Source organism: Cnephaeus nilssonii (genome assembly GCF_951640355.1).
Source record: "Cnephaeus nilssonii genome assembly, chromosome: 18".
Lineage (NCBI taxonomy): Eukaryota > Metazoa > Chordata > Mammalia > Chiroptera > Vespertilionidae > Cnephaeus > Cnephaeus nilssonii.
In genome coordinates, this window is record NC_137089.1 from 9245031 (window position 1) to 9260894 (window position 15864).

General features: G+C 37.1%; 1 protein-coding gene and 1 pseudogene across 3 annotated transcripts in view; one reads left to right on the forward strand and one right to left on the reverse strand.

Moving 5' to 3' along the window:
- Positions 1-15864, forward strand: part of DPY19L4 (dpy-19 like 4) — a 54600-nt gene that overhangs the window by 18113 nt on the left and 20623 nt on the right. For both annotated transcript variants that reach the window (XM_079795950.1, XM_079795949.1), the window contains exons 7-12: positions 4953-5076; positions 8607-8741; positions 11640-11771; positions 11875-11973; positions 12524-12597; positions 14996-15154. In XM_079795950.1, the coding sequence (XP_079652076.1) occupies positions 4953-5076; positions 8607-8741; positions 11640-11771; positions 11875-11973; positions 12524-12597; positions 14996-15154 (723 nt within the window). The remainder of the gene's footprint in view (positions 1-4952; positions 5077-8606; positions 8742-11639; positions 11772-11874; positions 11974-12523; positions 12598-14995; positions 15155-15864) is intronic.
- LOC307113931 (actin-related protein 2/3 complex subunit 3-like) lies at positions 592-1919 on the reverse strand (annotated as a pseudogene). The gene has a single exon. The product of its transcript is annotated as an actin-related protein 2/3 complex subunit 3-like (transcript).

A 15864-nucleotide genomic window follows, 5' to 3' on the forward strand; every position in this document is an offset into this window, starting at 1 on the left:
CACTCCTGTGGCTGTTTATAAGAAGCCTCACTTCCTTGCTGGCCTAGAAGGCCTTCGTTTCTCATCACATGGCCCCTCCACAGGGCTATTCACAATTTGCTGCTGGCTTCCTTAGAGTGAATGATCCAACGAGTGTGCATTGAGTGTGCCATAGTGGAAGCCAGATACGTTTCATAACCTAATCTCAGAAATGATATGCCATCACTCTGCCATATACAGGGGTGGGCAAAAGTAGGTTACAGTTGTACATATGGAAAAATATCTATAATAATAAAAGCATAATGTGCTAATTAGACCGAACAGCCGAAGGACCTTCCGGACGTCATTCCCGACGAAGCCGCGGCAGTGGGGGCTGAGGCAGAGGCAGTTAGGGGAGATGAGGCACGCAGGCAGAGGGGTTAGGGGCGATGAGGCAGGCAGGCGAGCGGTTAGGGGCAATGAGGCAGGCAGGGGAGTGGTTAGGGGTGATCAGTCAGGCAGGCAGGAGAGCGAGTGGTTAGGAGCCAGTGGTCCCAGATTGCGAGAGGGATGTCCGACTGCCAGTTTAGGGGTCGGGGCCTAAACTGGCAGTTGGACGTCCCCCAAGGGGTCCTGGATTGTGAGAGGGTGTAGGCCAGGCTGAGGAAACCCCCCCTCCCCCGCCCTGTGCATGAATTTCGTGCACAGGGCCTCTAGTATAATAAAAGAATAAATAATAATACAAGAATAAACTTCCACATACTTACTACTTTTACCCACCCCTGTACTATTCATCACCTAGACTTACTGGTACACTGGAAAGTGACTTACACAGGGTATTTGTTTTTTTCCTGACAAAATGTTAGAAATTTCTTTATTATTACTTAAGCACCAGCTTAATGCAGAAAATTTCAAATCACCCTTTGACAGTTCATTCTCCCCCTCCCCCCAAATTCTTGATAATGAACTTTTCAAGTAAAGATACGTTCTCTTCTCTCTTCTGTATAAAGGTTTATAAAATAAAGGCAAAGAACTGTGTACATCTTTCTGTAAAGTACTGCCCACAGCTGTGGAAACAGTGTCTGCCCAGCTCTCTTTACTGTCCAGGTCCTGAAAGTCTCTTGTTCATGAATTTTCTCCTCACAAAGCAAGTCGGCCACTTGCTGGGTTTATCATCCTTTCTCACAAAGTCTCAGTCCAGGCTCTTGCCTCAGCTGCTGCAAATAGGCCCTCATCTTCCTGTATGCTTGCAGGTTTGGCATAAATTGTGTTAAGTGGAACACCAGGCTCTCCTGGAATGAGAAAATGAGTGACTCCCAGTGTATACATTTCCTTCTCGACTTGGCTTTTGGAATTGCATTTTTGGAGTTTCTTTAGACACTCAGAAATGTAGAGAGTTGTGTATATCAAGGTTCTGTCAGCTTCATTCTTAATTTCATAGTTTTTGAAGAAGACATTGGCCTTTAAGTAATAGATGGCTTCATCCACAATATCTGTATCTTTTGTCTCTCTAGGGGCGGGTCCTTTGAACTGACTTCTGATGGGCAACAGTGCCATGTTTCCAATGAGTTTGGTGTCGGGGTCCATGAGAGAAGAGTGGTAAGCCGGCATCTTGATGGCTCCCGAGTTTCAACCCCTCCAGGGTGTTAATACCAAGAGGCAGGGACCATTGCGGACCATCTTGGAGGCTGGCTACCACATGCAATGAACTTTTAATACTCATTTCATTTAGTCCCTAGACCTATCTTAATCATACATTTGAAGAAGAAGCTCAGGCAATTTTTTCATGTAAAAATAACAGCATTACCAAATAATAAGACTCCCTGTCAAATAGAATATTTTAGATATCTTAGTGAGAAATGTAAGGAAATATTGTCTTATTTAATGATAATTAATTTGCCTTATTTAATAACACAGTATATCGTAGGTACCTGGAGCAGGACTTAGGTAGAAAAATTAACCTGATCTATTCTGCTAAAATGTATCTTTTGGCAATTGAAACATTCTCAAAAAAAAAAAAATATATATATATATATATTTGCTTTTATTGATTTTAGGGAGAGAAAGGGAGAGGGAGAAAGAGATAGAAGCATAAATGATGAGAGAGAATGATGGATTGGCTGCCTCCTGCACGCCCCCTATTGGGGATCGAGCCTGCAACCCGGGCATGTGCCCCAACTGGAATTGTACCACTAGCTCCTGGTTCATGCTCAACCACTGAGCCATACCAGCCAGGCAGAAAACAGTGTGTTTTTGTTTCATGTTTGAGAATCCAAGGGTGTGGCCAATGGTATGCATTGTTGTATGCCATTTTACATAGGTGACGAGCATCCATGGATTTTGGTATCCATGGTGGGGTGGTGTTCGGGAACCAATCCCCTGCAGATGCCAAGGGACAGCATAGGTCTTTGGGGAGTCAAAAGCTATATATGCATTTTCAACTGTGCGGGATCTGTGCCCCTAACCCTGCATTGGTCAAAGGTCAACTTTACTGCAAAATATCCTTTAATGCCACGAAAAGTATGTTCTATTTTTTATTCATCAGTTTTAGAATCTATTTATGATTGCCTAGAAAAGTATAAAGCAATTTTAGTCATTCTACATTGTCATCATTATGTGTTCTTAATGGTATTTTGTGTAACTTGTTTCTTAACCCCAGAAGGGGAAAGCAGGGTTATAAACTAGCTCCTGCATGTTCAGACTAAAGGATGTAGGCATACTGGAAAATTCAAGGAAATTTCAGGAAGTCCTTCAGTGGGGCAGGAGGGTTAGAGGCAGATTTCGCTTCCAAATGGTCTAATCTTAGTCCAGCTTCACATATAAACAAAATGGAAATTGCTCTTCTCTACAAATACTAGTATATACCTTGGTATCACTTTCAGTGGAAACATCTTTATATTTGACAAGCAAAGAAAATATGTATGATTAAAAGTCCACACTTGATCTTAGCCAAAAGGCTGAGAAGCAATATGATTAAAAATCTATATTAAATTTAATCTTTGGCAAGAAAAGAAAATACGTACATTAGTAATAACAAAGAGTTAAGATGCAATGAATGCACGTGTCCTAGAGGTACCGTTAACAGACAATAGAGGTAACATGCGTGCTGGTTTTGCTTTGATGATGTTGGCATGCTCAGGATGCTCAGGGAGGTGTATGTTTTTTTAGTTTTAGGTTTTCGAAATTCCATTTTATTCCTAGGAAGTCATCTAAAAAAGAGTTCTTGTCCTTATTTATTACAGTATTATTTGTAATAATACGAAAAAAATAGAAAAACCACTTAAAATATAAGAATGGTTAGGTAAATTGTAATATATCAAAGCAAGGGAACATGCAGACATTAGAAGTTATACTGATATTGTATAGTGTATTTCAACTTTCACACATACATTGACAGGCCAAACAGTTTTACATGTGTCCTCTAACACCATGTTTTTCAAACTTCACTTATGTATATTTAAAACTGCTATTGGATTCCATGTGTTGGCTTAAATATATAATGTTATTTAAATTTTAAAAAGTTCCTTATGCTTAAAAGCACTTATGCTACAAAAAAAAAGAAAAGTGAAAGTTATTTTTTATTGTTGTTGTTCCTTTTTAAAAAAATCTTTATTGTTGGAAGTATTGCATATGTCCCCTTTTCCCCCTTGACCTTTCCCAGCCCACACCTTCCACACCCCAGGCCTTCACTACCCTATTGTCTGTGTCCATTGGTTATGCATGTATGCATCCAAGTTCATTGGTTGATCTCTAACTGGAAATTATTTTTTAAAAAGCACTTATACTACTATTGAAACCAATTTACTAGTTAAGTAACAAGCCAATAAAATATTAACTGAATATCTTAATTTAGTATGAAAAATGGTATTTTGCTGAAGTCAAATTTCCACTGTCAGTGTAAATATGGTATATGTCCAGCAGGTTCTTTTGAATATGACAAAAACACGCAGCTGGCTACCGCGAGGTGACTCAGTTGTCATCATACTGCTCTGTTCAGTCCACTAAGAAATCTTTTTTTTACTGCAGTGATAAGGACATTGTTCTTATTTGGTAACACATCATTTAGTATTAAGATCATCTCGTTTTTTTTCTGATTAACCCAAGCCAGTTGGAAGTAGTACTATGTTGCCAACTACACTTAATACAAACATGGAAGTGAGTCCTGAAATCTTTTGGCAATCATGCATTACCAAATAGTCATCCAGATAATTCAGATCATGCTAGAGGCCTGATGCACGAAATTCGTGCAAGGGGCTCGGCCCTTGCAGCCGTGGCCCCTGCAGCCCCGGCTTTGTCCAGAAGGTCATCAGGAAGGATGTCCAGAAAGACGTCCGGAAGGTCGTTTGGCTATCTGGTCTAATTAGCATATTATGCTTTTATTATTATAGATGATACGTTTAAAATGAAAACACAAAGTTGAACTCAGAGCATGCCGATCTCTGTGAATGTGCCTATGAAACCCACTTGACCTAACAAGTATTTTGAACTGCTGTTCTGTGCTGCTATCTGCTAGACTCAGTCCCTGGGGAGAACAAGTGGGTTTCATTTGATTTTGTCACATCCCACTGTTAGCCTACTGGTCCTCACTGCAAGCACGGGGAGGGGAAGAGAGTGCGTAGCACAGGTGTTCAGGAAGGTAGCAGTGAGGAGGCTTGGGCAGGGGTGGAGGATAATTGGCAGAGAGTCTACTCAGTTTGTGCTGTAGTGACTAGAGGAGAAGGATTCCTTATCCCCTCCCAGAAAGTGTTTCTGGAGCGGAGTTTTAAAGATTTACTGCACTAACTTGTGAGCTGAGGGACAGTGGTAGAACCTTTGGAACACGGATTGCGGGATTAAGCTTCCCAATTCTGGGCTGATGGAGTGGTTGGCTCTATGTCTACGTCACAGGATTGTTATGGAGAACAATGAGATGTGTGTGAAAGTGTTTTGATAAGTATAGTGTTACACAAATATAATGTCTTGCTATTTTGCTCTTTATCTGTGGTTTATTTTAGGGTGGATACAACAAGAATTGAACACTCCATTCCTTTAAGAGAAAACTGGGCACTACCATATTTTGCATGCCAAATCGCTGCACTTACCGGCTATTTAAAAAGCAACTTAAATACTTATGGAGAGGTAAGATAGAATTTTGTTTTTTTGGTCATAAGTTGGGATTTATTTTCATTAATCATACAAATAATTTTGGGGGGTAAGATACAAATTTATTTCTCACAATTCTGACATAGTACAAATCTGGTACAACCTTTAAAGCTAATAATGAGTTAAATTCAATGAAGCTTAGTTATTACATAATAAATGATGTAGTTAGGTAGTCTTGATATAAACTACACTGTTATTCTGCATTCTAATTGACAATAAATTATTTTTAGGAAAAGAGATATATTGTTTTAGTGCAGTTACTTGACAAATATATGAATAATATCTTACTTTGAAAATTAATTTCATTGTTATTTCACCATTTCTCTCACTTCTGTAGCACTGATGGCCTTTAGTCATCACAAGTTAAAGAAATATTAATGAAATATAAAAAGTCTCTACAAATGACAGCAACATTAACTGTTATGGTAGCTCTGCTTATCTTTCTGTTTACCTTGGTTTTCTGTGATGGGGTGAAGTAGGTTAGTGAGTTTCAGGAGACTGTCCCAGATAGTTTAGATTTTTTCTTTTGTTGTTGTTGCCATAAACCCTTTTGGCAGTCAGATGAAGCTTACAGACTCACTCAGAATAAAGATTTTAAGTGCATAAACTGACAATCTGCCTATCTTGGGTTAGAATTCCTACCTGGAAAAAGAAATCATAAGGACCAGGGAAAGGCCTTTATTGAACCTGATTGGCTGGGAAATAAGATGCACTCTTTCTAAGATTTCAAAAAAAAAATAAAGTTTCTAAGATTTCAAAAAGAAATCTCAGAAAAATGTACTGTGTTCTCTTCTACGTTCAGTGATGACAAATGTTCTGAGCATAGGAAACTTTCAATTTCATTTTTTTAACTATAGTATTTTCTTTTTTATGTAAAACTAGAAGCCTGATGCATGAAATTTGTGCAAGGGCCTCAGCCCTCACAGCTTCGTCTGGAAGGTTGTCCAGAAGGTCGTTCTGCTGTTCGGTTTAATTAGCATATTAGCTCTTTATTATATAGGATAACACTAACACATTTCAGATTTGTACATTTTGCTTTGCTGTGTTTGTATAAATAGCTCTCTGAGCAACAATATTTTCTTTCTTTTTTTATGTTATTTATTTAATTAATTTACTTATGTTTAAATCTTTATTGTTGAAAGTATTACATAGGTCCTCCCCCCCCCCCCCAAACTTCTTCCAGCAATTTTTAAGAAATATATATTTTTATTGATTTCAGAGAGGAAGGGAAAGGGAGAGAGAGAGAGAAACATCAATGAGAGAGAATCATTGATTGGCTGCCTCCTGCACATCCCCTACTGGGGATTGAGCTTGCAACCCAGACACACATCCTTGACTGGAATCTAACCCCGGGACCCTTCAGTCCATAGGCTGGCGCTCTATCCACTGAGCAAAACTGGCTAGGGCAAGAATATTTTCTTTAATAGTCAGGAAGTCTGTCATTTAGTATTCTCCTGATAGATTGTGCAGCTTTGTAGAAAGAACCGTTCTTCAATTTATTGTTTTATTATTACTTAAAAAAAATCTTTATTGTTGAGAGTATTACAGATGTCCCTCTTTTTTAAATGGAATTATATGGTATTTATCCTTCAAGATTGTCTTTTTTCCCTCAGCCTAATGCTATTTTATTTTATTTTTAAAATATATTTTATTGATTTTTTTACAGAGAGGAAGGGAGAGAGAGAGAGAGAAGCATTGATCAGCTGCCTCCTGCACACCCCCTATTGAGGATGTGCCCGCAACCAAGGTAGATGCCCTTGACTGGAATCAAACCTGGGACCTTTCAGTCCGCAGGCTGACGCTCTATCCACTGAGCCAAACCGGTTTCGGCAGCCTAATGCTCTTAATATCCATCCAAGACATTGCATATCAATAGCTTGCTCCTTTTCATTGCTGGGTAGTAGCGTGTTTCTCACTCTGGAGGCTAGACCTCATGGTCCCGGTTGCATCAGGCTATCCAAGTTCAGATAGTTTGTACAGTTACCTGAAGCCATCCAGAGATGTCTGTGGTTGATTACTGAAATGCATTTAGTGTGTCACTTAAGTTACATATAAAAAGGTTCATAATAAAGGCATAGTTGAAAATGAAGTGAGCAAGGTAAGGAGTAGTATATAAGAGTGCACAGAATTTTGAAAATGTTCAGAGAAAGGAAAAACATAGTTAATTGTCCAGATTGTGCTTGATACGTATTTCTGTCTTATTTTCACTCCATGTTCTTAGGTAGTTTGAGAATAAAATTAGCCGGGTTCCAGTACAGGGTCGCTCTTCTCCAGCATCCCCAAAGCATTCTCCAAATGGCCAGTACGTAGGCTGGGTCTAGAGCTGAGCCTTCATTGGTTTCTCTACCGATTCCCTGGGAATGGTGGTTTCAGGCCTGGTTATTGCCGTTCTGGTGGTTCCACATTAGAAGATTTCCAGAACACCTTCTCTTATAGCTGTTGTGATAGGAAGATCAGAAGCCTATGTGTTCTACAACGCTGAGCCCTTCTGGTAGGGCTCAACTGGTAGAAATTTTTGACCAACTGGTAGAAATTTTTCATCTCTTACATTTTGTCTTCTGGTCTTTATCTTCTTCCGGATGCTGAGGAATTCTTTATCTGCTGATGGCCTGAGGTATTTCTGGCTGTGGAATTTATCATTGAGTATAGTCAGCCGAGTCTGAATGGTTTAGTTTTAGAGAACACGATTCTTATCTTAGGTTTCTTGACTTGACCTTCTCCTTCACTGTTTTTATGAGAACAGTCATTTGACACCAGTGCTGACAGATGAATTGGGAATGAAAGAGTAGATCCCTGGAAGTTGACACTGTGTTAGACATCTGCTAAGGGACAGTAAATTTCTCCAGACTCGGTTGCTCACTAAGGATCATTTGGGAGATGACATTGGGAAGGACAAAATGGATTTTAGCCAGGCATATTTCAGGCAAGGGCAATGAGATCCTTGTGTTCAGTTCTGCAGCCGAGGAAAACAACTAAGTTTTATGTGGTTGACAGTACACTTTTGCTGAGAAGAAATTTAAATAGCAGTGTACTTTTTCCATGAGCTGTGCAATGGGCTGTGTGAGACGCCAACATACTAATTAAGGAAAATATGAAGCACGATGGAAGTGAAAATATTTTCTAGGGTGAAAGGAGTTATTTTTGCAATAATAAAAGCCCACCAGAGCCAGGTCTAGTAAAGGCCACAGTTTTCTTATATTACTTTACCTCTTTGATGATGAAAGAAAATTGTACTGAATTTTATTTTATTTTCCCCTTTGTCTTCTGAAATTCTGTGTGATGTTGAGCTTTGAAGGACTGTCGTTGATTTCTCTCTAGAGTGCTTTAAGATCTTACTGTTTATGTAAGGATTTACTAATAATTATGTTGTGTAGAAACAAAATTTCAAGAATTAGCTTAAAGTTGAACCAATAACAGAGCTGCCACTTTGAGGTAACAACCTCGTAGATATTTATAGGTAGTAATAATGCTATTGATATTTAGTTTTTTTCTTTTGTTTTCCCTAGAGGTTTTGCTACTTATTGATGAGTGCTTCAACTTACATGTTTATGATGATGTGGGAGTACAGCCACTACCTCTTGTTTCTTCAAGCAATATCTCTGTTCTTGCTAGATAATTTTTCACTGGAGCAAAGTGACAAGGTATTAATGGCATTTTGAAATTGTGATTTTAAAATCAGAGGAATAAATGTTTTTATAGTGTTGTATCTAAAACCATCTAACTTTTAAGCTTTATTTTTAAATGTTTTAATAGGCTCTGAGTTTATATTTCTCAGAAGATTGCTAAATTCATCTCCTCTATCCTTTTAGAAGCACTTTGAAATTCCTTTAAACACGATCTGCTTAAGCAAAGTCACCCTGTGCTTCCTCTGCATTTCTAGCCATTTCTCCTTCTGCTTTTGTTCATTTAAAAAGAAAGAAAAGTGAAATATAGGACATGTACAAAAGAGTATATGGCTGGTGTATATACAGTATTAGAGTATAATATGGGTATTTGACCACCCAGGCCTGAAGTGGAGTATTTGAATAGGCTAGAAGCCCCTTTGTAACTCTTCCCCAGTCATATCCAGTTCCCTCCCCAACAGAGGTTAACTGTCCTGAATCTGGTTAATTCTTTCCTCTTTTTCTTTATGGTTTTTACCACCTATCTATGTGTTCCTAAAAAAATGAGCTGTAACTCATTGTGTACTTTTACCTGATTTGCCTTTGAGATTCATCCATGGGGATGTACTGAGCTATATTTTATTCATTTATATTTATATATTCTATTGTTGATGGAAATTTCAGTTTTTTTTCAGTTCATGTGCTGCTATAAGCATTTTTTTTAAAATCCTCACCCGAGGATATTTTTCCATTGATTTTTAGAGAGAGTGGAAAAGAAAAGGAAAAACAAAGAGAAATATCGATGTGAGAAAAACACATTGATTGGTTGCCTCCTGCACGTGCCCTGATCAGGGCTGGGTTTGAGCTTACACCCAAGGTACGTGCCCTTGACCAGAATCGAACCCAGGACCCTTCGGTCTGCAGCCAACGCTTTATCTACTGAGCCAAACTGGCTAGGACATATAAGCATTCTTATACATGTCACATGGCACATAAATGCAAGATTTCTCTAGAGTATATACTTCATAACAAATGACTAGTCAAAGGATCTGTCCCTGTGCAACTTAGTTAGATACCAAGCCTTTCTCCAGAATGGCTATATCAGTTTATACTCTTGCCAGAAGCCATTAAAGGTTCCCATCAACATTTGATTCCTTCGGTTTATTTCTTTTTGCCATTTCTTATCTTTTCTTTATTTTAAACCTCTATTAAATATTTGATATGTTGTCCAAGCCAGATTTTAAGAATCTTCTTGTTCTTCTCTTCCTTTTCTTCATCCCATATACTCAGGTGGTCCAAAATCCTGATGAGTATCAACATTTAGGTTATTGGAATGGAGAAAATTCAATATAAAGAGTCGTTACCATTTGCTAATTGAAAGGGTAGTAAGAACCTGAAAGTATCATAGAGGTAGCAACTGTAGGAAGCAGATACCATCCCTCAGGCTGAGTTAACAAAGGAAGAATTCGGAATTATTAAAACTTAAACTTACAGGAGGGACCTTGTGGAGCTGAAATTCATCCTCTGAGAAAGGGCCACTGTTCAGCTTTGTTGGTGTCTCTGAACTGGAAAGAAGGGCCCTGTGGGAATGAGACCCAGGCCTCTGAGAATGGTGCTCCTCTCTGGGCAAGAGGATGTGATAACAGGGGGTTCTTCAAGGGTTGGAAGAACTGCAGCAGCATTCAGTGGCTTTAGCAGGAAGTAATTGCTCTGGTGGAGTGATGCTTACAGGAACTGCAAGCAGACATGAAGTGGCAGGAAGGAACGAGCTCCTTCTTTCTCCTCCAACCTTGTAATTGCTCTTACATTTCGTATTGGCACAGCTTACTAGGGAGCCAACTAGAAAAACGGGAATGAAGATTTCAGAGTCCCAGCCCCAGCTTTATGAGGCAAGGGACAGAGAGGAAGGGAGAGAGAGAGAGGTAGAAACATCAATGATGAGAGTGAATCATTGATTGGCTGCCTCCTACATGCCCCACACTAGGGATTGAGCCTGCAACCTGGGCATGTGCCCTGACCAGGAATCAAACCCTGACCTCCTGGTTCATAGATCGACTCTCAGCCACTGAGCCACAGCTGGGCCCTATGCTTTGTCTTAATTTTCCCTTTCTAAAATGAATTAACTTTACGCACCAGCTGGTTTGGCTCAGTGGATAGAGTGTCAGCCTGTGGACCGAAGGGTCCCAGGTTCAATTCCAGTCCAGGGCATGTACCTTGGTTGCAGGCTCCTCCCAGGCCTGGGCCCTGGTCAGGCACGTGCAGGAGGCAACTGATCGATGAGTTTCTCTCACATGGATATTTCTCTCTGTCTTTCCCTGTCTCTAAAAATCAATGGAAAAAATATCCTCGTATGATGATTAAAATAATAATAATAAGAAGAAGAAGAAGAAGAATTAACTTTAGGATAGGTTAAATTATTATACTATTGAATTTTAGAAAATAAATCTACTAAGACATATAACTTTCCTGCGAGATCTTCTATTAAGACATTGAATTTAACTTTCTTATGCTCATTGTTAAATAGACCAAATGCAAAAATACTTTTCTCTGGTCCTACATGCTATGGTAGTATATTTTCCTTGGGTAGATTTTGGGAACTAAAGGTTTATGCAGTTCGATGTTGCATAGACGTATTTTAACAAGTAAGCCAAGTCAAATTAAGTCAGAGCCTGGGACTACAGAAGGTTCTTCCAGCAGATTTAGACGTCCTTAATTTTAAAACTTTTAGCTTTGTTTGCAAGAATTCTTTCTAAGAAGGATGTAATAAATTAATTACATAGCATAACATTAAAAAACGGATTGAACATTTACACAATATTGTCCTAAATGATAATAGAGCACTTATCTTGTAATTATAGTAAAATCTAAACAAAACTAATGAAAATATGTACAATAAAATTCATTTTGTTCTTATTAATTTTATTTTTGTCCCTACAGGTTCATGAAGTTTATAAAATCTATATATTTTCTCTGTTTCTGGGATATTTACTGCAGTTTGAGAATTCAGCTTTATTGGTGTCGCCTTTATTAAGTTTAGTAGTCGTCTTAATGCTTGTTAAGTGCCTTCAGGTAATTAAAATTGCCTTTTTATCATTCTTATGGTGAATTTTTAAATTGTTAATTTTTTATGCCTCACTTCTTTGTTCATTTTATTCCCTTCCTCCCCCCACAGCTAATTGCGAAGAAAAGAACTTTTGTAGCTAAAATAATGAAAGTTATTAATTTTTATTTGGTGTGTACTCTGACAGTGACATTGAATATTATAATGAAGGTAAGCAACTCTGTGTCTTTATGTAGCAGAACAAATGCAATAATGAAATAGAGTGGACTAAATTTTAATGAGGGTAATGAGATAGCAAGATAATAGTTTGTACAGTAAAATTTTGAGTTGACCAATGATCATGCCTAGCATATTAAATTAGAAAATAGGATTATGGTTCTTTTCTGGCTATACTTTAAAAATACATCTACTTTATTTTCCATTTAATTTAGAAAGTTATTGTTATGCAGTTAACATTAAGTAATACATGGAATCAACTGAGATGAGTCAAAAATATTTGGAAGAGAGGTAAGTTACTTAAGCCAGAGGGGATAAGGTTGAAATCTTACTACCACATTATAGTTTTAGGCTTGAGTGTAAAGTAGTGTGATGGGCTTATGCCAGTAGATCTCCTTGCTTCACAGTTACACCATGTATTACTTCATTCCTGTGTTTTGTTTTGTAGTCTTGCTGTGTTTTCTGTGTGTAATATTGGACAATAGCATATTGCTGTAAGTACAGCAAATCGTTTTTTGTGGTAACTTGTGTTTTTCTCCTCCAGACGTTTGTCCCACACAAAGAAAATGGGCACATGCTGAAATTCCTTGAAGTGAAACTTGGACTAAATATGACTAAGTAAGTTTTAGATTATTTAAGTTTATCTAACTCTATACCACTTAGAAGATAAAGAACAAAAATAATCAAAGGAGGACGTACACACCTAACTAAATACCACTTAGAAAAATAAGTAATTTGGGATATTATATCTAGAAAAAATCTGACATTAATCTTTTCTCTCATTAAAAAAATTCGCATTTAGGTCTTCTTGAAATTGATATACTTAAACCTCAATATCATCAAAGTATTTAGAGGTTACTTTCTCCCTTACTAAGGAACAATGATCATGCTCTGTGTCTGCTAAGGAACAATGATCTAAGGTCAGAATAAATGACAGATTATAAAGAACCATAGTAATTTTAACCACTACATTGGCAAAATGCTTACATGAAAAAGGCTATGGGGCTCAGCCAGCATGGCTCAGTGGTTGAGCATCGACCTGTGAACCAGTTAGTGCACAAGCCGGGCTGCAGGCTCAATCTCCAGTGTGGGGTATGCAGGAGGCAGCTGATCAATGATTCTCTCTTATCATTGATATTTCTATCTCTCTCCCCCTCTCCCTTCCTCTCTGAAATCAATAAAAAAGATATATTTTTAAAAAGGGTATGGGCACAAAAAAGGGGTTAGGCAGTAAGATATTTATTTCATAGCAAAGAATCTCATCTTGGTGTTAAAATGGTGACTGGAGGAGAAGCTGACTTTTTATGAGACTGACACGCTGCCTGCTGCACTAAGAAGACAGCTAAGAAGCTGACGTTTTTTAAAATTCAAGAATAGTGTTTTGCCTTGTTTGTTTGTTTGTTAAATGCATTTTTAAAGCCTAAAATGAAATACATGCTTTTACATATTGACAAAGTCTATTTGCATAACAGGAAATATATATTTACCTGCACATTTCTCTAATTCATATAATATACCTCAGAACCCTATTATCATTTACTGCAGTTACATGGGATTTTAGATACTGTGTATGTCATTTCATGTTGTGATACATCACAGTTAATAAAATATTTGGTATGGTTTAAACAATGAAGTCTTCTGAAGTGTAAGCCATATACATATGTCTAAGATAAAATGATCCTTTAAAAGGCCATGTTCTATATTAGAAAGCCCTGATTGAAATTGGTATATGTAGGCCTTATACATAGCAAGCAATTAGTAAAAATTGGTTATAGACATTTGTAATTTTCTGCCCTTTTCACTGACTTTCTTTCCCTTTAAACTTGGAAGTCTCTAGAATGAGCCTAGAATTAAGGGCTGCTTTTGTCCTTGTTTCTTAGTTGATATTATGTCAGCCCCTTTATTTAGAATGTCAGCTTCTAGACTTATTTCACAAGGTAATATATTATGTGTTTTAAGAATAAGACATGGCCCTTAGCTGGTTTGGCTCAGTGGATAGAGTGTCGGCCTGTGGACTGAAGGGTCCCAGGTTCGATTCCAGTCAAGGGCATGTACCTTGGTTGCAGACACATCCCCAGTAGGGGGTGTGCAGGAGGCAGCTGATAGATGTTTCTAACTCTCTATACCTCTCTCTTCCTCTCTATAAAAATCAATAAAATATATTAAAAAAAAAAAAAGGTCGCAGTTGAGTTACATTTGTTAATATCAGGGCTGTCTAATAATATTGTGAGCCACATAAATAATTTTCTAGTAGCCATATTAAAAAAGTAAAGAGAAAAAAGTAAATTTAATTTTAGTGACGTATTTTATTTAACCCAACATATCAAAAATATTATTTTAATGTATAAACAATTAAAAATTAATATATCTTGTATTTTTAAATTCTTTTTTATCTTTGAAATCCAGGGTGTATATTGGCCACATTTCAAGAGCTAGTAGCCACATGTACTAGTCGTTAACATGTGGACAGCTGAATTTTTTATTGTCTTCTAGATAAAAATAGAAAGTGAGCCCTGACTGGTTTGGCTCAGTGGAGCGTCAGCCTGTGGACTGAAGAGTCCCAGGTTCAATTCCGGTCAAGGGCATGTACCTTGGTTGCGGGCACATCCCCAGTAGGGGGTGTGCAGGAGGCAGCTGATCGATGTTTCTCTCTCATTGTTGTTTCTAATTCTCTATCCCTCTCCATTCCTCTCTGTAAAAAATCAATAAAATATATATATTTAAAAAAAAAGAAAAAGAAAGTGAAACTCCTTTAGAACTGTATTGGGCTCTAGAGGTGGTAGCATTCCTTGGTATCAGAAAGCCGCAGTTTTACATTTATTGGAGCAGTTTGTTGTGGAGAGGTCGTAAATGCTATTGTCTTCACTTGTAAAGGGTGGGGTCTGGCTGTTATAAGTGAATGGATTTAAGAAATGTGTTTTGTTTTATCTTAAGTTTCTACTGAGATAAAAAAAATACTCTTATGGTCAGTAGTTTAAAACACCTGTTATTTTAATGTGCTTTGTGTCTTCTATAGGAATTTCACAATGAATTGGCTCCTATGTCAAGAATCCCTACAGGCACCATCTCAAGAATTTTTTTTGCGATTGACACAGTCTTCTTTACTGCCTTTCTATATTTTAGTGTTAATTATTTGTTTTCTTTCTATGATGCAAGTTATTTTTAGGAGAATTAAGTAAGTACCAATGAGAATCAATCACATTTCTAATATATTATGGAAATATAGTATATAAAACACTTATTTTTAATATTCTTCCAATATTTGTGTATTTGTTTTAGAGCTTCTAATTTCATTCTCTTCATCAGTATATAAAAAAAACTATAAGTTAACCAGATAAAATTTAAGTTTATAAATCTAAACATGTAATATCCAGATTTAGTGTAGGAGTAATATTTAAGTAATCAGGTAAGCTTTCACAAACTTGATAATTTACTCAGATTTTTAGTTAACATAAGAATAATTTTTTCTATTTAACCTCAATGAAGCTAGTAGTATTAAGTGATTTTAATTATAAAGTTTGATTATTTTTAAAAATGTTTATCCTGTTTGAAAGGGGATTGTGTGTGGCATCTTAATTTTGAGAGTTTAGTTGTTTAAATTATGATTTAACTATATTGTTTTAGCAATCACTAGTGAGTGATAATTGATCTTGGAAAGGTTCCTAAAACACTTTTTAAATTATATTTCTGAACTTTCATTTTTAGTCTTCACTGAGTCAGTTACATTTAGGTTCTAAAAGCCATTTTCAAAGACTTGGAGATAGAAAAGTTAGTATTCGACTAGGAGAATATACTTTCAAATGATCAGAAATACCGATATTTCTTCTTATGAGGAAATTTAAGATCTTTTATTTTTCAAGTATATATTTTAGTAAAAACCACATT